This window comes from Mugil cephalus, chromosome 14 (genome assembly GCF_022458985.1).
Source record: "Mugil cephalus isolate CIBA_MC_2020 chromosome 14, CIBA_Mcephalus_1.1, whole genome shotgun sequence".
NCBI lineage: Eukaryota > Metazoa > Chordata > Actinopteri > Mugiliformes > Mugilidae > Mugil > Mugil cephalus.
Genome location: NC_061783.1, coordinates 16,725,789 through 16,747,009, shown reverse-complemented (window position 1 = coordinate 16,747,009; position 21,221 = coordinate 16,725,789). Strand labels below are relative to the sequence as shown.

The following is a 21,221-nucleotide window of genomic DNA, read 5'->3' as shown; positions in this document are numbered from 1 at the left end:
CGGAAACACAAACAAACTGGACGAACCTCATTCTTGCATGTTGCTTCTTCAAGTACTTAAAATCTCTGCCAGTGTCTCCTGGCAGTCACACTTGATTGAGAGAGGTATAAAGACCTTTTCAGTAATCTGTTTTCAAACGGTTCAATAGACCTTTAATAATAGCTGCGAGAACAATGAACAACTTTTGGAAAGCAGTGATCGTCCTGAGCGCCGCTATTGCAGCAGGTGAGTGAATAAAAACAATTGGAGTGCTGATTTAAAAAAATAAAACCAAGAAAAAACGTAAATGACTTAGACTTAGACAGACTTTAATGAAATTACTTTGTCACAGCAACTTTGTTGCACATAAAAGAAACACTCAAAAAACAGAAGAAAGATAAAATAAGGTTAGATTAAAATAAAATAAAAATAAGAATTATCCAGCAAAATAAAAAAAAAATAAAGGCTGTCGTGCTCAAATCTTTCATATTTAACCATATGTTGATCATTTGGTCCTAAAATAGTGGTTTTCTTGTATTTGTCTTACAGTGCAGAGCAACGGTTTATTGTGACTAATGTCGCTGCTCATTACTTGGGACAACCCAAGATGAGCCATTGAGTAATCTGAATTTTGGTTCAGGTCCAAGTCTTTTATTGAAATGAAGCTTCAGATACCTGTTCAATTGTATTTTCCAGACTTATTCAAATTGTAAGTCTACAGTATAATACCTGTGAAGACAGTAATCCTGCTTAAGAACATAGTAAAAGAGGAAAATATTAAGGCATAATACACAGGTATTTATTTTTTAGGTATTTGTACTTGACTTCTTTGAATGTTTGTGCTTGCCCGTTATTTGATGCCACTTAATACTTTGACTGCATTTCAGAAACATTTCACTACTTTTTAGTCCCTTAAATGTATTTTACAGACACAGTAACATCCGTCCATCCATCTGTTTGTTCTGCCACCTGATCTGTCTTTTATTTCTTCTCACTGAACAGCTCAATGCCTGACCTGCCGCGAGTGTACCATCGGTGTACTTGGGTCATGCCTGTTTCAAAGTGACGTCAGCTGCAACAATCAAACAGAGAGCTGCTACAGGGGAGATGCCCGTAAGAAAGCAATCAATTTAACATTGTTAAGTGAAGTACGAAAGTGAGGGAATGTGTGAATGTAGAGGTGGATAGATGCTTGCAACAGTCTCAGAATGACCGTGAAAGTGAATATTTCGTGTGTATGGTTCTCGGTATGGTGCAATGTGGGCAGCCACCCGGGGTGGCAGTTTTGTAGGGCATTTTTTAGGTATAAGGAAGCAAAAAAAATAAAATAAAATAAAATTTCATCCCAGCCAGGGCCCTCGACCGGCGTTATTTGGGCTGATGAATGGAGATTTGAGCTGTCTGTCACTGGGCAACGAATTGACTGAAGGAAATAACAATAATAATAATAATAATAACAGAAAAACATGGGTATCAGTGCGTGCAGATGAAAGTACCGCTGAGCATTTTTTTTTTTTTTTTTTTTTTAATTGGTTATCTGTCATGTCACGGCTTGTGTGGATAATTGGCAGCTGCATTCAAGCTAGAACCGCCATTGTTTGTAGTGAACGGTAAATGTAGCTGTGGACGTTACGGCCACTTAACACAGGCAAATATTACTCAAATCAAATCAAACTTCATTTATATGGCACCTTTCATACAAATGAACTGCAACCCACGGTGCTTGACATACAAAACAAACAAATATAAAACAAGCCCGCAGAACTCTGAGTAACACGGCTGAGCACGGATGGCCTTGTGAGGAAATGCCGTGCCACAACCATTTCTCTTCAGAGAAAATGTGTAACTGCCAGAGGTTTATTGAAGCATGTCGTCAGGCTGCACAAACCTCTTTTAAACTGTAAGAGGAAACGCTGTGGTTTGGCGGTTTTAATGCTGTTACAGTATTGGTTGTGCTTACTCAAATGAACACAGAGCACATCTCAGGTAGCTTTCTGAGCACTGATCTCAGTCATGGGCGTTACAGTGGATCTGTGGTTAGGACTGACGCTTTCCAGACTTGGACCTTTTCATGTTCTGCGTGTCTGCGTGGGTTTTCTCAGAGTTTTCTCTGCTCATTAGGTTAATTGGTGACCCTAAACTCACTGTGTGAGTGTCCAGGGTGCACCCCACCTCTCGCCTGATGGGAAAGCCTCCAGCAACCCCAGTGACCCTAAGTAGAAGTAGAAGATGAGTTGAGATTAGATTTCAGTGATAAGAGATTAGCATCTACCCAGCACCCTCTTTTTTTTTACCCAGGAGCTGACTAGCAAGTTGATCCAGTTAGGTTAAAAAAACTCAAGGTACACTACCAGGACACACCTTCCCGTTCAATAAACGGTTATAAACAGAATAACAACTGAACAATAATTCCCATTGAGGAGTCCATTATCAGACATTCAGTGCGTTTACATGCACGTGAAAAAAAAAAAAAAAAATTATTGCCTTAATCGGACTATATCAGGAGAACTAAAGTGCATGTAAACACGTTACTCCGATTAAAATTGGTGTCGTCTTGTCCGGCTGAGAGACCCAGGTAATGCGATTGGAATCGGAGTTTTCATCGGATAATGCTTGTGCGCATGCTCAACCACCGCTGGCGTGTGAACCCGGAACAAACACTTCCAAGAAAGCCGGGCGTAGAAGAAGAAGAAGAAGAAGAGAAACGGAGCCGTCTGTGGGATAGCGCGGCTCTGTCATCTCTGCCATGCATTCATTAAACTGAAACCATTTTCTTCATTGTCTGTTTTCAGAGTTCAACGTTACGGGGACCATTTCCCTGCACACCCGCGGCTGCCTGAACAGAAACCTGTGCAACCGTACGGTGACTAGTTCCATCTTGGGCGCTAGCTACACCAGCGACTTCAGGTGTTGCGAAACCGACTTGTGTAACGGGGCCACCTCCGTTCAGCTCCCTCTGGCCGTGGCCCTCTGCGCCGCCCTCTTGTCCTCTGTCTGGGGCTTCTCGGAGTTTTAGCACCATGTGAGCGGCCTCATTTCCCCCCCAAGAGGATTTTAACTCCACTTTCTGCACTGATTCTTAAACTAATCAACATTTTGTGATGTCTCTTACTCACATTGAAATTAATTAATCAATCAACAGTATCAATTTTAGCATCGTTTGTCATCTTAAAATAAATAAATGACTTAAAAAAAAAACTGCCTTCAGAATTTATTTTAATTTGAATTCAGTCAGATTTGCAGCAGGTATATATTGTTTTGTTTTCTTGAGTAAAATCCAGCATTTCAGACCATGTGTACATTTATGCAGGACTAATCTTAAGCCAACAAATGAAATATGTAAGCAAATATTTTAACATTTTATCATATTTTTTTTAATACCTGGAGATTCAAAACAGATCTGTGTGAAACTAAAATGTTTTTTTTTTGACAGAGAAATATCTGGTATTAGCAAAAAGGGAAATACACCACCAACATTAATGTATTAATTGATTACAGGAGGACTACAAGTGTGAAAATAACCATTACTTTACGTGATTTAAAGTTCACATTTCAAGGTTACTCTAAGATATTATTCCCTTCTTTTAGCTGCTTATTGACAGAAACGTTTGATATTTACAGTTCACAGAGAGCTGGTTGGTTTCACGAAGCCTTGGGAAATAACAAAGTCACCATGTAATTGGTGTCAACAGGTTAATTTAGCCTTGTGTCATTTAGAAAACTGAAGCCTTGCACTGTAATCTGTGGGCTAAAAATACCTCAATCAGTCATGTGTGAATGATGTCATCCCACAGACTCCGGGTAAGTGTGCTTGTTGTAACACGCAGGTCTGTTTTGGAAGGACAACCTGTTCTTTCACACGATGAGCTGGCTACACTGGCTTATTACAGACAGACTACTGTTTATGATCTAATGGATCACATGTAACCACTGTGTCTGGGAGTCATTTAGATATCAAGGATGCCCTCTAGTGTATGAGCAGCAGGGGCACAGCAGATTAGTCTAATCTTTTTTTTTTCTCTCTCTCTCTTCTTTAACATATCAGCTGCTATCACATTTATTATATGTTTTTGTTATTTCTATGTGTGAGTGAAGGCAGTTCACAGGGGGACACTTAACTTCTTGCTGGGTTTAAAAGATTAAACTATGCTCAAACCATCCCCTGGAAGTTGTCCAAGCTCTGCAGGAGGTAACCAGATTCCAGTTTGGGCGTCCATGACAGGAAACACACTGTATCTGGATTAAAGATTTTACTTTAAGTGTTACGTGATCACTGGGCAATAAAAAAACAAACAAACAACAACAAAAAAAAAAACAAAAAAAAAAACAGCCAGACCTCCCTCAGAACACTTCAATTAAAGCTTCTACTCTTTGGGACCAGGACCAGTTCTACATGACTATAATTTTAAATCTATGACAGCTCAATGTCTCACTCTACTGGTGATTTATTTTACTACAACAGTGCGTTATACTGTCAACTGAACACATACAGTATATAAAGCGCAATGGCATTTTGTATGTTTGCTGAAAAATTGCAAAAAAATAAAAATAAAAAAAAAGACCACCATAAATCCTCTAATGCATCTGACAACAAATAGAAACCAAACCACTATTAGAGATGAAAAGATGAAAAACAAAACTGGCAAGATGCAAACCAACTCAAATTGACACCATGAGAGGAAGAATTATCTCAGAAATTGAGTGGTTTGAAAGAAGATGCAAAACCACAGTCAAATTAGCTTTAATGACTTAATGAGCTAGGGCATGCACCAAATTTTTAATTGATCAGAGACGATGCAAACTGGACTAAGAAAAACTTGCAAAACTGCATATAATAGCAATTATCATGACGTTTTCAGAGAAACAACCCTATAAACGTTATTCATGTCTGCCTGGTGCTTTTATCTGTCGCACCTGACAATAAACTGAATATTTAAGACCAAACAAAACATCTTAACATGTGTCTGCACAAAAATATAAATTTTCTGTCACTTTAAAAACAAAACGACAAGTCCAATATATGGAAAAGAAGCAAAAAAGTTGTTTTTTGTGTCAGTTGTTGTGTCCATATCAGTTACAAATCAGTGTTCAGATCCTCATCACTACCTCCCAGAAGTCAAGTGGAAAACATCTCAACGTCAAGAAGTATGTGTGAGGTGAAGAAAGGTGAAGTGGTGGCATCTGTTTGCATTTTAACTTACAGAAGGAAGAGCTGGGATGGTGACACATTTGCAATGTTTGGAGCAAACACAACATCCTACAGACCCACTATGTCCAAATATGGACATAGGGGGTCGTGTTGGACGTTGAGACCCACCCCTCCCAACCCTCCGCTACCAGTTTGCTCAGGCTACTGCCGGTCACTCAGAGCGGGAACACCCTTAATTACGCAGAATTTTAATCCTTAAAACTAAATGAAAGAGTTAGAAAAAAAAAAACTCATCCCCCGTACAGTTGTCATGAATAGTGAAATAAACCATTGAGACCAAAACCGTTTTTTGAACCAGGGTGTAAAACATTCAGTTCAATTCAATTCAATTTTATTTTATTTATATAGCGATAACAATACAAATTGTCTCAAGACGCTTTACAAAAACCGGCCTACACCCTCCAGAGCAAGCTCGAGGGCGACGGTGGGAAAGCAAACTCACTTTTAACAGGAAGAAACCTTTAGTAGGACCCAGCTCATATGGAGGGACCCGTCTGCTGAAGGCCAGTCAGGTAGAAACAGAGAAGATAGAGAGAAAAGAAGAACAGGAGAAATAAGATAAACAAACTTCTGTCATAGATACCATACATCAAGCGGAAGGAAACATGAAGGGTCTAGTAATATAACACATAGCTGATGATCTGTGACAGTTTGTGAGTATAACAGGAATTATGGGCAGGTTGGAGAATTGTTCATCTAGGTAGGAGTGGACAACTGGAGGAGGCCATGATGACTGGGGCAGATGTAGTTCATGGAGCTCCACAGGTCTGATACAAAGCACTCCAGACCATGAAGACTGGGCTGGTTAATTAGGCCACGACAGCAGATGTAGCTTAGAACTCCACAGGTCAGATGAGTGAGACACAGCGGTTAGTAAAAGAAAATAAATGATAAGAGATGGAAAATAAAATGATAACATATTAGAGGACAGGAGCCAGAGAAGAAAGAGGAGAGGACATGTTCTCAGTGCATCGTCCCCCTGCAGCCTAAGCCTATAGCAGCATAGCTAAGGGATGGTTAAGTCCAGCCCTAACTATAAGCTTTGTCAAAAAGGAAGGTCTTAAGCCTGAACTTAAACGTAGAGACTGTGTCTGCCTCCCAAACCCAAACTGGGAGCTGGTTCCATAGGAGAGGAGCCTGATAGCTGAAGGCTCTACCTCCCATTCTACTTTTAGAAACTCTAGGAACCACAGGTAGGCCTGCACTTTGAGATCGAAGTGATCTGTAGGGACAATATGGTACTGTGAGGTCTTTCATATATGATGGAGCTAGGCCTTTCAGGGCCTTGTATGTAAGAAGGAGGATTTTAAATTAATTCTAGATTTTAAAGGGAGCCAATGAAGAGAAGCTAAAACTGGAGTAATATGATCTCGCTTGCTAATTCCTGTCAGTGCTTTGGCTTCAGCGTTTTGAATCTAATGGAGACTTTTTAAAGAGCTACTTGGACAGCCAGACAGTAATGAGTTAATTATCCAGTAATCCAGCCTAGAAGACACAAATGCATAAACTATTTTTTCCACATCACTCTGAAAAAGGATGTTCCTAATTTTGATGATATCACGAAGGTAACAGAAAGCAGTCCTGGTCACCTGCTTTATGTGAGAATTAAAGGACATATCCTGGTCAAATATAACACCGAGGTTTTTTACAGTAGTACTGGAGGCCAAGGTAATACCATCCAACGAAACCAGGTGATTAGATAATGAATCTCTGACATGATTAGGGCCAAATACAATAACTTCTGTTTTGTTTGAGTTTAAAAGTTGAAAATTACAGGTAATCCAAGCCTTTATGTCTTTAAGGCATGCTCATTAGTTTCATCTGGTTTCATGGATATATATAGCTGGGTATCATCTGTATAGCATGGAAGTTTATGTCATGCTTTCTAATAATATTGCCTAAGGGAAGCATGTATAATGTGAATAATATTGGTCCTAGCACAGAACCCTGAGGAACTCCATAGCTTACTTATATATAGAAGAATTGTTGTTTGCATGGACAAACTGGAATCTGTCTGACAGATATGATTCAAACCAGTCTAATGCAGTTCCTGTAATCTTGATCACACGTTCAAGTCTCTGTAGTAGAATACTGTGATCAATAGTGTCAATTGCAGCACTGAGATCTAGCAGGACAAGTCCACTGTCTGAAGCCATGAGGAGATTGTTGGTAACTTTAACCAGAGCCGTTTCTGTACTATGATGAGCTCTCAAACCTGACTGAAACTCCTCAAACAAACCATTTCTGTTTAAATGATCAACCAGCTCTTGGATAAAAGGAAGGTTGGAAATTGGCCTATAACTGGCTAAAACATCTGGGTCAAGAGTGGGGTTTTTAAGTAAATGTTTAATTACAGCAGTTTTAAAAGACTGGGGCACTTATCCTGCTAATAAAGATAAGTTTGTCTGATTTAATATGGAGGTATTAATTAATGGAGGACAACATGTTTAATAATGCTGTAAAGTTGGGCTTTTTAACATGGGGGTCCACTCCCTGCAGTACCTCCGCATGTCCCCTAGGGGTCGCGGAGCCCATCTCACGTACACGTACTTATTTTCAGCAGGATGAGTGAGAACACAAACCTCAAGGCTCTAAGCAAGTAGAGAAATGCTGCAATGTTCATGTGCAAGAGTTAGCAAGTGCTCAGAACGTGTCCTTTAATGCACTTTACACTTTATATGTATTTATTGCAGTCATATAACAGAGTACACTAGAGACAGCAGCTATGTTTAAATAAAGGGGATGGATAGACAACGGAAAATCACCACTATGGGTCCCATTTAAGCCACAGGTTTTAACTGTTTGCTGACTACAAAGAAGCATTTCTTTAAAACTAAGAGAGGGTTTGTTTCTTTTTGAACTAAAGGAGCTTCAACGTGACTGAAGTGTCTCTCCTCATGATCTCACTTCTTCTTCTCCTTCTTCTCTTTCTCTTCTTTCCTACGCGCTTCTGGGCCTTAACGCCACTTTGATTCGCTGAGCGCTCAGCCCGTCACACACCACCAGGAAATGGACGAGCAGCAGAGACTGCGATGATGACGACGACGATGATGATGATGATGAGTGTGTAGCAGGCAGGCAGTGAGCAGAACAGGGAGGAGAAAGCACCAAGAGGCAGCGACAACTTTCAGCACTTTGAGGTTTGAGGCTTTGCGCACTTTAAATCACCAACTAATTCAACTTTAGGAGCTTCCAGCGCGTAAAGATGTGCGTTGAGACGCGTTTCCTGTGCTCGTGTGGCGGCTACTGTGTGTCATCTATCACTTTTAGTCAGCGGGATTTGTAGCGGAAGATGATGGGCTTGGCTGCCCCGCGTCTCATACTCGCCTCCTTTTTTTCGTTCAGAAAAGTTTGTGCGTAATCGTGCTCCGTTTCTTCCCCTTTCTCCACTTCTATTTTAAAACAATCGTGTTCTCATTTCTTTTGCAGAGGGTTTTGTGCAGCATCAAGACAAGATGAGCGACGCTAATCAGCCCCGAGTTGAGCTTTTTGTGAAGGTAAGCGACTGAATGAGGAGGATAAAAAAAAAGAAGAGAGAGGAAAGAACAGCATTACGCCCAGAGAGCGACGCAGGCGCGGCGACATTATATGACATGAGTTTATTTAACTTGTTCTAATCACGTCTCTCCCTTATTCTAGGTGTGTTTACCATCTGATAACTTATCGACGTCTCTCGCTTTTTTTTTAACTGGATTCAAAGTCACCTTTAAAGTCATAATATTCAAGTCAGCCGGACCACCTCTGCTGACTCACCCGGTTTATAACCTCCAGTATAATCTAATTAAATGCACATTAAGATAATCTGTATTTAGTATGTTGACCGGGCTGGCTAATCCCATTTTCTTTGAGCCAAAAACATGCTCTAATATAACCAGTATGAGTTCCTCCACACATAATGATTCCTCTGTATGAACATGTGCGCCACCCTCCACTTTTTTTTTTCTTCCCCTCTTCGGGGTTGAAAGATGCTGTTGTAACTTCTCTAAACCCTGGTTTTTGCTCAGCCTATTTCATTATATATGCGTTTAACTAACACTCTGCAGCTTCAAATGGGCCGATCCTGAAGGAAATCCTGGTGATTTACATGAAATGTGACTTCTGTGATCATTTCCTGAGCAGCCTACAGGCTCTGCCGAGAAGAAGGAATGAGAGGCTGCATCGTTTAAATCAAACATTAGGCCAATAAAAAATGTGCAGAAGTAATAATCCAAATTATTCTCAAGGGGAAACAATAATAAGAATAATCATTCATTGCAGCCTTTTGCTGTTTCTGCAAAACAAACGGGAAAAAAAATCAACTAATTTCTTCAACTCAGTGGAGTTTTTCGAGAATGAAAGGGAGCTCTGCAGGAGGTTTCATAGAGTTTAACGCCCATTCATTGAATGGTGACGCACATCCTTAGTGCTGACTCTGCGGTTTGTTTCCAGTGTGAAAAGCTCTTTTTTTTGTTTATATTTTATTTAATTTCCAAATAAGAGAAAAATAATTAAAAATCTGCAGAAATATTCAGATATCGCCCTCATTACCTTGTGAAAGTTGAGCAAACTCCCTTAAGTAGATGCTTTTATTGCTCATGTGTTATAATAAACTCCATATCATTAGTGTTTAGGCAGATTTCAACATGTTTGTTGACGTGTGTTTGTGCGAAAGTAGAATCTTCTGAAATTGTTCAAAATATTTTAGTAGTTTGACTCTGTGGCTGTTTCCCAGGCAGGAAGCGATGGTCAGAGCATCGGCAACTGTCCTTTCTCCCAGCGTCTCTTCATGGTGCTGTGGCTGAAAGGAGTCACCTTCGACGTCACCACCGTGGACATGAAGAGGTGAAAACCCTTAGCTTTGTACTTCTTGTTGATACACCAAATAATATCAGCCTCTTTTAATGCACTGAGGCCTTTCACTCAGATATTAGGTGTTTTGCCAGGAGTCATTTCCTGTGATTTGATAGGTTTTCCGCACAGTTTTTGTCCCGTTTTCTTCCATCCGCTTCCTGCATTCTGACTCACTCGTTCCATGCCGCCTGTCTTTTCTGACTTTTTCCCTTCCACCTACAGGAAGCCAGAGATCTTGAAGGACCTGGCACCGGGGGCCCAGCCTCCCTTCCTGTTGTATGGCAGCGAGGTGAAAACCGACACCAACAAGATCGAGGAGTTCCTGGAGGAAAATCTGTGCCCTCCAAAGTAACCGCTTAATTATTTTAATAACTTTCTCTGTTAGAGTTGAATTTGAGCTTCTTAAACGTTTGGATGTGCTGCTTTATTTTCCATATATGATTCAAAATTGTATGTTTTGATGGTTCATTGGATAATAACGGTCCTCTGGATTACAGATGCACGCTGTCTTCAAATTGGATTATCGTCCTCATCAGACCAAAATAAACTGCCCTTAATGTAAATTTAGAAGACGTCACCATGCGTTTTAAAATATCCTTCCGCCGGTGATGTCATGTGAATCTAAGTTACACCCTTGCAAGTTTTGAGGAACGGACAACAAATAGACTCATCATGAAAGTCAGTGCAGCTCTACGTGTCCATCCCTCCTTCTGTTTAGATTTATTGCAGTTTTTAATCCAGACTTTGTTTGTAAAGTTAATGCATATCAGTTTTTAATTTTTTTTGATCATTGATGTCTGCGTTGTGTAGATATCCTCGTCTGGCTGCTTGTAACCCAGAGTCCAACACGGCCGGCATGGACCTCTTCTCCAAGTTCTCCGCTTACGTCAAGAACTCAAACCCTCAGGCCAATGAAAGTAAGAAGTCATTAACAATTAAATGAAACTCGTTGTTCAGGCCAGACTGTTTTTTTTGTGGTTTTCCTGCATCAGACGCAGCAGAACTGCTCTTGTCTACTGCTACCGTGTATTCCAGCCGGGAGCGTCCGTTAATAACATTATGGTCTGAGTGTTAAGAGGCCACCTGCCGCTCTGCGCTCTGATCCCGTTGCTCTGCTGTTAATTGGCAATTGTACATTTGCCCCTTCAGCTTTAATCACACATTGTTCTCGCACGTGCGCTCAGATCTGGAGAAAGGCCTGCTGAAGGCCCTGAAGAAGCTGGACGACTACCTCGGCTCCCCACTTCCTGATGAGATTGACGAGAATAGCGCTGATGAGGTCACTTCCTCTTCCCGCCCCTTCCTGGACGGCCAAAACCTGACTCTGGCTGACTGCAACCTCCTGCCTAAGCTCCACATTGTGAAGGTATCTGGTGTTTTAAAGTAGCGTGAGCGCCATGATGTGGTTGAGTCTCTGTGTTTTGGTTGTGATCGCACCTCTCCAACTATTTCTTTTGTTCCCCACAGGTGGTGTGTTTGAAATACAGAAACTTCAACATCCCTCAGTCTCTGACGAACCTCTGGAGGTACCTGAACGCAGCGTACGCCAGGGAGGAGTTCTCCTCCACCTGCCCGATCGACGATGAGATCCACATCGCCTACTCCTCTGTAGCTAAGGCTCTCAAGTAGGAGGAGAATGGGTGGGATAGGGGGTGGTGGTGGGTGGGGGGGGGGGGGGGTATATATCATGCATATATGAGCAGAATGACAAACAAAAGCACAAACACAGATTAAAAATTTACTTTTGTACGGTTTCTCTGCAAGCAACACGATCGAGACGTTTCTCTTAAAGTACATCTGATGTTTTTATAATGTTGAAGACCTGATTCAGTGTTTTCAGACTACACACATGTAGTTTGTAGTTTTCTTCACCTTAAACTAGGTATTAAAACCATGAGCTCAGATGTCTGACGCAAAAACAAACACATGCACAATAAAAAAAAACAAACACATTAAACCCTGTTCAAATTTGTTTTGCTGACGGGGAGATGAGGAAACGTCTGTTGGCTCGTCGATCGCGTCGCTTGCAGGAACGTTTTCACCTTTTTAATGGCCACCTTGCTTTGTGTACAGTTTCACTATCGGTAGAGACACGGATGCTTTTCTTTGTTCAACTCTTCCTCGTCATGTCTTGGGGAGTTTTTGACAGACACGAAGCTGCCTGCTTTTACCTTGCGAGCCACATAGGGGCTGATTCAACTCATTCATTTCTTCTGATTAAGGAAGTGATATTTGCATACCAGCGCCGACTCGCCTGCCAAAGAGTCTTTTGTGATTTATCTGTTATGACAACAGCTTTCACATTAACCTTTCTTTCATTTCTGAGGGAACAAGGCCTTTTACAGTTAATAATACAGTTTTCTAAGTGTTTTATTCTTCATAGTGCACCTCAAAGAGGGAGGGGGTCTCACTGTGAGGAGGGAGAGCTGAGAACAGTTAGAGACAGGAAACTGTTTCAATAGACCCGGGCTTCCTCTTTCTGTGCTCCCATAGCAGGCGTGAAGGATTATTCAAGATTACCAAGCTTGTGCGTGATCCGCCGTGAGGGCCCAACGCCAACAATGTATTTAGTTCTGCTCATCGTGTGTGGAAGGAGGCTGTGAGTGCATTGAAGCGACTGTGGATGAAGAGATGAAGCTCTCCCATCAGCCTCCTCCTGCAGCATGTCCAAGGCTTATGCTATGTCGCATTCATGAGGGGGGGGGGGGTTAAAAGGCAGGAAGTTTAGTGTAAACATGAGCAATGTTTAAACTGAAAATAGCTTCGATAGGCTCTCTTATAACTGGTTCATAGTTCGTTAAAGAGTAAGGCCGGGATCCTTTTATATTTTCCTCAATGTCAACAAATCCCATGAAAACAGGCAGTTTTTTGTTTTTTTTTAATACCTCCAGACTTCATTAACCTGTCTGTGCCCTCAGCGGGTCAAAACACCATATAGCCTTTTTATTGGTATAAATGAAGGAATTAAAAAGTAAAGGCTTAATATTTTCCCAGACCAGCTGGGACGTCAGTAAACTCAATCAGGAGTAAACAGTGCATTTATTGGGGCCTATTTTTAACTGCGGATTAATACACATTTAGAGTCTGGGCTCGAAAAGAAATGTCTTTAATGTTAATTGGTAAATGTTAGATGGTAAATGTACATGCTAACACACATGTACAATGTACGTGCTAACACACCAAATAAAGTTGGTGATGTTGGCTAATGGTTCTCCGGCTACATGTTAGCATGTTCATATTAGCATTTAGCTCAAGTACAGCCTCATTAGGTGGAAGTCTGTTACCAATACCACTGAAATTCATTAAGTCTCAGTACCTTTGTGTTGAATTAAATCAGTTTAAAATGTTATATTTTGTAAATTGTGTGTTGTGACTACAAAACTGCTACTAAACTTTTTTTATTGTCACTATTTTCAGTAGCTTTGACTTTTCTGCTACTAAATCTTTGCATCGACTTGGCTCTGAAATCATTCCTTACACTTGTTGATGTTTTCACGGGACTTGTTGACATTAAAAATGTGTTGTTACCATCCTTTAAAGGCCTTTAGAGATGTAAGACTGACCCTTCACTGTCCACGCCTGGAAGTCTTAGTCTGAACTTTGTGTGACTTGAAATGAACTCATTGGGAGGAACTGGAACTAATAAGAACTCGTTTTTACTGCAAGTAATTGTGCAAATTAGCATTTATTGAGGACTTGTTGTTGTGTCTCACAGATAAGTGTGAAGGATGTTTTAAAAAAATAAACCTAAGTGCAATTTAAAGGGATTTAAAAAGACAATCTTGTATCCTGAGTTGGGAAAAAAATGTGTGTAAGCAAAGTTTTTCTACAGAAATTTAATCTTGATGATGATGTTTTTACTTGACCGAATTATTGTGGATTTTATCTTTAATTTTGGAAGTGGACCAATGTTTCAAAGGGAAGGAGTCTGAATATTTTCAGCGATAATGTGTTGTTGTAGAACCTTTGTTCACTTTTAACTGTAGGACTTGATACAGTTTCAGGGACCATTTAACACATTAAACTCATTAAATGTAACGTTTGTTTGCATATTTTCTTTTTCACTTCACTGTTGTTAAACTCATATCGAGCTTTTCTCTTTGCATTTCCCTACAAAATATTTTAGCCTTTAGCTTTGTTTTTTTTATTCATGTAGTAAAAAGCAGCTGCACTTAAAAGCCCACAGGATCTAAACGGTGATGTGGAAGCTAAATCAGTAAATCGACAATCAAAGACAATCAAACTAATAACACGGCTGAAATGTATTTTCTACTTAAAAGACACATTTATTACTGGTCTAATAAAATAACTTGACAATAAATCATTCGGTGGCAGGTGTGTTTTTATTTTTTTTTAACCTCTTATCGGGTGTGCTCATGTTGAAATGTCCACAAAGAAGCCGTAGAAAACGAATGCCAACTATTTCTGCTCTAACAGAAGCAGGAAACGTTAATGTCAATATATGCTAATAGACTACAGCACCATTGGCGAGCATAATACTGAAAAGGCCTTTCCATACTTTTATAGACCCCTTCACGGTTTGTAAACAAAGTGATGTATTTTGAGGGGCGGGGCTTAACTGGATGCAACACATCTCAAACACTGTAGCCGGTAAACAGCTGTTAGCACATTTCAATGGACTGTTTTGGCAAGAATGGACGAGGAAAGCGCATATTTTAGTGAATATACTAATGCACCCACACCCTGAGACCGTGAGTGTTATTTTAAAAAGTTGACTCTGACTGAGGGGACTATATTCACCGATGTCCCACTACCTGGATGGACGATTTGACCAAAGGAGGACACAGAGGGGACAAAGTCTGGTTTGTCTTTATCAAGTGAAGCCTCTCCAACAAAGATATTACAAGTAGTAAGTGGAACCACTGTGGAGGGTAATGTAGTAAATACAACTTCTGCTTCAATACCCCTGAAACACACAACTAATGTTGCGTTAGTTCGCGGTTAGCATTAGCATTAGCATGTAACAAGAACCCCCCTAAATAAGGATTAACGTAATGTCATTTCAGTCACGATTTATTCTAACCTTTAACGTTTTCCAGGCTAAAACTGATGCATTAATCTGTTGATTGTCTCACTCCAATCCTTTCTTTTAATCGCCAAATCAAAGTTGTCTTCGAGTGGCAGTTAGTGTTTTGATTTTAGTACCAAAAATACAGCAAGATGACATTTTCATGGTTGAACTTGACAGTATTTGCCTCAAGTTTCCCTCTGTTTTGCCTCCAGTTAACATCATGACGTCACAGTGACGTAGGCCATGAAGGGGTCTATTAGTACGGCCACTGTTAAAAAATAAAAAAATTGCATTTCTTTTCTTTTTTTTTTCCCCCAACCCGTAATTATTTCTTCTGACATTATTTTACTTGTATATTGCAGTTTTCCATCTATAAGGATTATTGTGGAAGACAAAAATGTGACAAATCAAGCTGAAAAATTAATTATCTTCATTAAAGCATAAAGCAGAGTTATGTGCTGAGTGGCCTCTTGGGGCATGTTCCTGGTTAATTCTCCACAAAAACAGAAATTCTCTAAATCTTGTGTTACAACCCTTGTTTTTTTTCCAGTCTCTCTTGATTTGGCCTCTGCTGCTCAGCCCAGCAGGAGGGTGATTGCAGGCAGGAGGCAGAGCGCCACTCCTCTCCAGCTGAGTGCAGCAACCGTCACGGCCCCATTGCACAGGTCCGTATTGCAGCAGGTGTTAGTGTAGTTGAAGTAGATGCCCGTTGTGTACTTCTGTCCGCTCAGACCACACTGGGAGTTGATGGCGCAGCTCTTCTCGTATATCGTTATTTGTAGAGCACCTTTGAGAGAGGATAACGCGTGCATGTAATATTAAAAAATTAAAATATTGCATTATCTGCTGGTATTAAATAGTCGAAATTAACATTGAACTCAGAAGAATATATTAAATTTTGTTGCACATATTTATTTTAGTTGGTTATAAAATGCTTTTGTGCTTAATTTTAGGCTGAAATATTTAGGCTATATTTAGATATACTTAGATATTTCATTTCATAAAAGAGGTGTTTTCACTTTATTTGACACTGCAGTCCCTTCACAAGGTCTTACATTTAGTTTGGAAAGCAAAAATAAGCCCTATATGATGCTCTCTACTCAGCCTCACTGTGTTTCTTTCCACCACTACAAGTCAAATCAAATCCCTTTATTTATTTTATTTAAGAAGTGAATTGAACCTTTATATTTTTAAATGATGCTACAGCATAAAATCAGGTGAATAATTTTATATTTTATGCTTTAAATCTGGTTTTATTTAAAGAACCGGGTTGTAGGTTTAGTGCCATCTTGTGGTGGGGTTGCAGACTACAACCATGTGAACACCCTTCTGTCAAATCTTCCTTCCAATCATGTTTAATTTTACTGATATCCGGACTTAAATCTGAAAACTCAGATGTAGAAAAGTTAAAATATTTTTTCACTGAAGACCAAATCTTTGCTTGATATTTTTAGTTATCACCTGACGTCAGGGTTCAATCACGCCCATGACGGATGATGTTCTTCCTGCATGCTGCTCACACTGGAAACAGTATTTTGTCCTCTGGTGAGACACAGCAAATGTTTTTGCCCCTCCCTCGGAGCCCAGAGAATTATTTTTAGATCATAATTTGATGGCATAACAGGCAGCAGTGTCCCGAGAACCAGACTGATGAGAGATGGTACTGAGGTCTGATCCACTGATTCATTCTTTTGTTTGCTTTCACACAGAGAAAGGATCCCGGCCTTTTATTTCAGTGCCCATAGCAGACATGAGAGAGTGCAGTCTGCAAACAGCACCATTATTTATAGCGGTTAACTCTGAAAGAAGCAATCTATTAAGGTATCTGTCTGAGGGCGTAGGCCTTAAAATCAATTAATGATTCTAAATTTAAAGTTTGAATCTATAAATAACAGATTTAAGTCAACGCGAATACATGCAAACTGTTCTCGGACAACGGGGCTTTGTTTGCCAGGTTCAATAATTTAATAAACCCTGTCGCACGCACAGATCTGGATCTTACCTCGTCTTCCTGTCGCCACACTTGAGAGACACTGCTGGCCAGCTGGACACTCCTGACGATACTTGATGCAATCCATAGGAGAGATGGCCGGAAAAAAACAGGTGTAACAGCACAAAGGGGCTGAGGGACACGATGGCATAATATTAAATTATGTAGTGACAATAAAGAACCATCAAATTCTAAGGGCTAACAACAAGAGTTTAAAAAGCTGATGTTATATCTTAATGTAGCAGCAGAATTTCTACAGCTGATTTAGCTCTTAGAGACAATAGATTCTTTCTAAATGACATCAGATTATTTTCTGAGCTGCAGCTACTTTCAGCCAACATAAACACTGATACTGGTTCTTCTAGGAAAAAGTAATAGCGCTTGTTTATTGATGGTGTTGAGATAGCAACAACTGTTGAGGTTTCCTGTTATAGATTCACACCATACTCGCTCAGTTACATTATAAACTATTTTTAAATAAAGTGAAGTATAATTATTCACATCGGTCTTACAAGGTTAGCGATATGGAGGACCAAAACTGCCATAATTAAAATAAATAAATAAATAAATAAAAGAAACAGTGGGTGAACATTTGCCCATTTAATAATCTCTCCTGTTCATAGATCCTTTCCTCAACCACGGGATTATGTGTAAAGACAAATAGTTGAGCTAATCAAATCAACTGGACCCCATTCACATTTAGTATCTTAGCAGTTATATTATATTCCAATTTTCTTTGCATTTCTTTAATTCCCAGCCCACACTGTATATACTGAATGTCAGAGTGCTGTTATATTCTTGTATATTTTGTACATTCTTTCAAATTTGACATTGTCTTTTCTAAATATTTCTTACCTAATTATGTGCTACTGTGACAAGGAAAATTCCCATAGGTGGGATAAATAATCATTATGTCTTAAACTATCTGTGGTAGACTATTGAAGCTCGCCACACATGTATTTGAAACTCATTGTTTAATGTCCAGTCTGAACAGAAAGGAACATTAAAGCAAATAAATAAAAGGCGCTAAAATACATTGGAAAAAAAAAAAATTAGGAGCTTTGCAAAATTTTTAACATTTTCTAAAATCTGATTAAACTAAAAGCTTCTTACGTACCTGCCAAAGGGAGACAACACAGGAGTAGAACTAAAATCTGAGGACGAGACATAGCGCTTCCTTGAAAGTCCTTGAAAGTCCTCAAAAGTCCGTCGAGCAACTTTTCAAGCTGGGTCGTACTAAAGAAATCCCTTCCCGGGTTCTTCTAACTGCTTAATCTGGAGCGTCCCACAACTCATTACCAAATTAAATGTCTCTTTGTCTCTTGCTGACCTCTCTCTGTATTTCCATTGATCTGATAAAAGGTGTCTCCTTCAGTGTGATTTATATGATCAGCACTCGCGGGTCACCTGAGTTTTTCTTACTCTTCTCCTCTTCGGACGGTCTCCTCCCTAAAAATACTAATTTAATTTAAGGTAATTGTGAACGGCTGACATGGTTATGGGCTCCGACTAAAGGAAGGTTTATGTTCATGTTGAAGTGAAGCGAACGTTGACTAAAAACTTTACCCGCGCATTCACAAAGTAATGCAACAGATAAGAAGCTACAGTTCAAATTTAAGCGTTTCAATCACATGAAAGATTGACAGCTTCATGATTACACATGAGGCGGAGTGGTGTGTTTGTTTTGATCTAAACATGTGGATGTATATTGATGAAGTCACAGTTTTTAGGACAAAACGTTGCTTTTTTTTTGGTCAGTCTTACAACTTGTGAACAAAGCTGCAAAATGAACCAGGATTAAAACACTGTTTAAGCATAATGTCGAAATCTACAACCGATCAGCCATAACATCGTGACCACCTGTGTATGCTTCCCCTTAACCATCAGATTGGACTAGACCTCTGAAAATTTCCATGAAAGGTACGTGTACATGGTGTGCTACGATGTGCTACTGTCTGTGCATCCAGGTGTCATGTGTTTCCCAGGTAAGCAACATGCAGCCATCCTTGTGATGTAATAGAAAATGCGATTCATCAGACCATATCACATTCTTCCAGTGGTTTGTGGTTAAATTATAAAGCTCACATGGCCACGGTAGGTACTTTCGTGAATGGTCTGAAACCTTTCTTTTAGAACCTGCATCAGCTTTTTCTGCAAAGCTGAAGAAGATTTGCAGAATGGAAAGCTTCCTATAGCCTCACGTCTGTACAAAAAAATAATTAAAACACCTTTAATAATGGCTTTGTTGCTTTGATCAGCCAAAATGCAAGATACTTTACGTTCTGCAAGGTGTATCCAGCACATCCCTTTCGAACAGGAACAGCATGAACTTTTTTAGCGTCCTGAGCTACAACAGTTTCTCTTCAAGGCATCAGAGAGTTTTGGCCTCCCATGACCCTATTACTGTTTCACTGCTTTTCATTTATTGGACCACTTTTAATTGGTACTGACCACTGCAGGTCTGGACACACCCCGCAAGAGCGCCAGTCTTCAGAGGTGCTCTGACCCAGACGTCTAGCCATCGCAGTTTAGCCAATGTCAAAGTCATTGGCTAAAATGGTTCCACTCATCCATTTTTCCTGCCTCTAACATCATCTATGAGGACAAAATGTTCTCTTGCTGCTTCCTATATCCCACCCGCTGACAATTCTCATAATGATGTGGTGTAATAGAGAAATACTGAGTTTGGTTAGTGCCGGGTCAGTCAAAATAAAACGATGTATTTGCAGTGATGTTGAGAAAAGATGGAGACACCGACATAGTCAGCACCGTGCAGAAAGAGTCAGCAGACGAACGGAGAGGGGACGTCAGCGTGTCAGAGACAGAGATTCAGTAAGCTGGAGATCGAGCCAGTTTAACTGAATTATCCTTCAGGGCGTAATAGGAGACGTGAGGGCAGCATGCAGGACGGTCTGCTGACAGCAGTCTTGTGATGGAGTGAGCCACCTGAGCTCAGACTGAATAAGCTGTTTACCAGTTGATTAATTACAAATCCATGAACCGCTTCTAAAGAAAAAAAAACTCCCTGAGAATATTTCTTTTCTTTCATTTTTCAGGGTTGAATGATTTATGCAGAAATGTGCGACACACCTCTGTTAATCATAAATGTCATAAAAAATGTATGATTTGTCATACGCTTTGTACTTGTATGTGTTTCTTGTTAAAGCAGGTGATTTTTGAATGGAGTTTGGTGTGAGATTTAAATAGTTTTTAGAATGTGCACATATCACGTCAAGTAACATTAAAACTGTACTTTACTGCATATTCAGCAGCACCAGCTAAGGGGTATCACGTATTTCTGGTTTCAGAAATATGCACTTTTTCAATTTGCACAAGTTGCATTTTTTTTTATACCATTGTAAAATAGATTTACTGGCTTCAGATTCACTTTTTTGAGTCTACAAAACTGAGCTAAGACAAGATCTGAAAATCACTTATTCCTTTACAGACGTGTGCTGATGCTGTATGTGACGGGGACATTTTTGTGTGCCGGCTAAAGGATTTTAGTGGACAGATGGTGTGCTTTAATCCTGTCTGTGCCCTCTAAAATACCTCCCATCCTGAATCCCTCCACATTTCCTTCTACTGTTGCGTCCTCCTCACAATTTGCGTCTATTCTTCACATCATTGGACATTTTTCTGTTGTATTGTCACAATCATCTGTGGCTCCCTGTTGCTGCAGTAACTCCATCTGATCACTAGAAGGAAATATTGTGCAGCCTCACAAGTCAAAACAAGCTTGTTCATGTTTACATTTTTTAATAGCACTTATAAACACAATTCGTGTTTTCTCTGGTGTCTGCAGAGGGAACTGGTTTATCCGCTGTAATTTGACCCACTTTCCAGGAAAAGCCAGATTAATTTTTTTTGCCATGTCACACAAACAAAAACAGCGGGGACCGCTCAGTAACTCATCGTATAGTCCTTAATCTATGATGACCTACAACATAATATATCACTGCAGACAGTACACATTTATATTGTATGTAAAGCACAGGCAGGACTGCGTCTGACCCTTCATACACTTTTCATCAGGATTACAAGGGGGGATATGAAAGACGAATCCTTAATCCTAGAGAAAAAATAATAATCTGCTATATTCAGTGGGTCAATACAAGGGATGTTTGCTAGTTCGATAAAAAATATAGGGAGTCTGTTCCTGCTAACGTTTTCCAATAATA

The 21,221-nt window shown here is 39.9% G+C and overlaps 3 protein-coding genes across 3 annotated transcripts; 2 read left to right on the top strand and 1 right to left on the bottom strand.

The window, feature by feature from the left end:
- Positions 1-58: 58 nt before the first annotated feature.
- Positions 59-3,177, top strand: LOC125019473 (lymphocyte antigen 6 complex locus protein G6d-like). Its single transcript, XM_047604244.1, has 3 exons — positions 59-225; positions 982-1,092; positions 2,772-3,177. The coding sequence occupies exons 1-3, from the start codon at positions 174-176 to the stop codon at positions 2,993-2,995; spliced, it is 387 nt and encodes a 128-aa protein (XP_047460200.1). The 5' UTR covers positions 59-173; the 3' UTR covers positions 2,996-3,177.
- Positions 3,178-8,185: 5,008 nt separating this feature from the next.
- On the top strand, positions 8,186-14,349 carry clic1 (chloride intracellular channel 1). Its single transcript, XM_047605204.1, has 7 exons — positions 8,186-8,328; positions 8,618-8,685; positions 9,900-10,009; positions 10,241-10,366; positions 10,829-10,935; positions 11,203-11,384; positions 11,486-14,349. The coding sequence occupies exons 2-7, from the start codon at positions 8,644-8,646 to the stop codon at positions 11,645-11,647; spliced, it is 729 nt and encodes a 242-aa protein (XP_047461160.1). The 5' UTR covers positions 8,186-8,328; positions 8,618-8,643; the 3' UTR covers positions 11,648-14,349.
- A 670-nt stretch (positions 14,350-15,019) lies between these two features.
- Positions 15,020-18,432, bottom strand: LOC125020135 (prostate stem cell antigen-like). Its single transcript, XM_047605416.1, has 3 exons — positions 18,158-18,432; positions 17,053-17,172; positions 15,020-15,837 (listed from the first exon to the last, which is right to left on the bottom strand). Exons 1-3 carry the CDS (start codon positions 18,207-18,209, stop codon positions 15,626-15,628), a joined length of 384 nt encoding a protein of 127 aa, XP_047461372.1. The 5' UTR covers positions 18,210-18,432; the 3' UTR covers positions 15,020-15,625.
- Between the last annotated feature and the right edge of the window lie 2,789 nt (positions 18,433-21,221).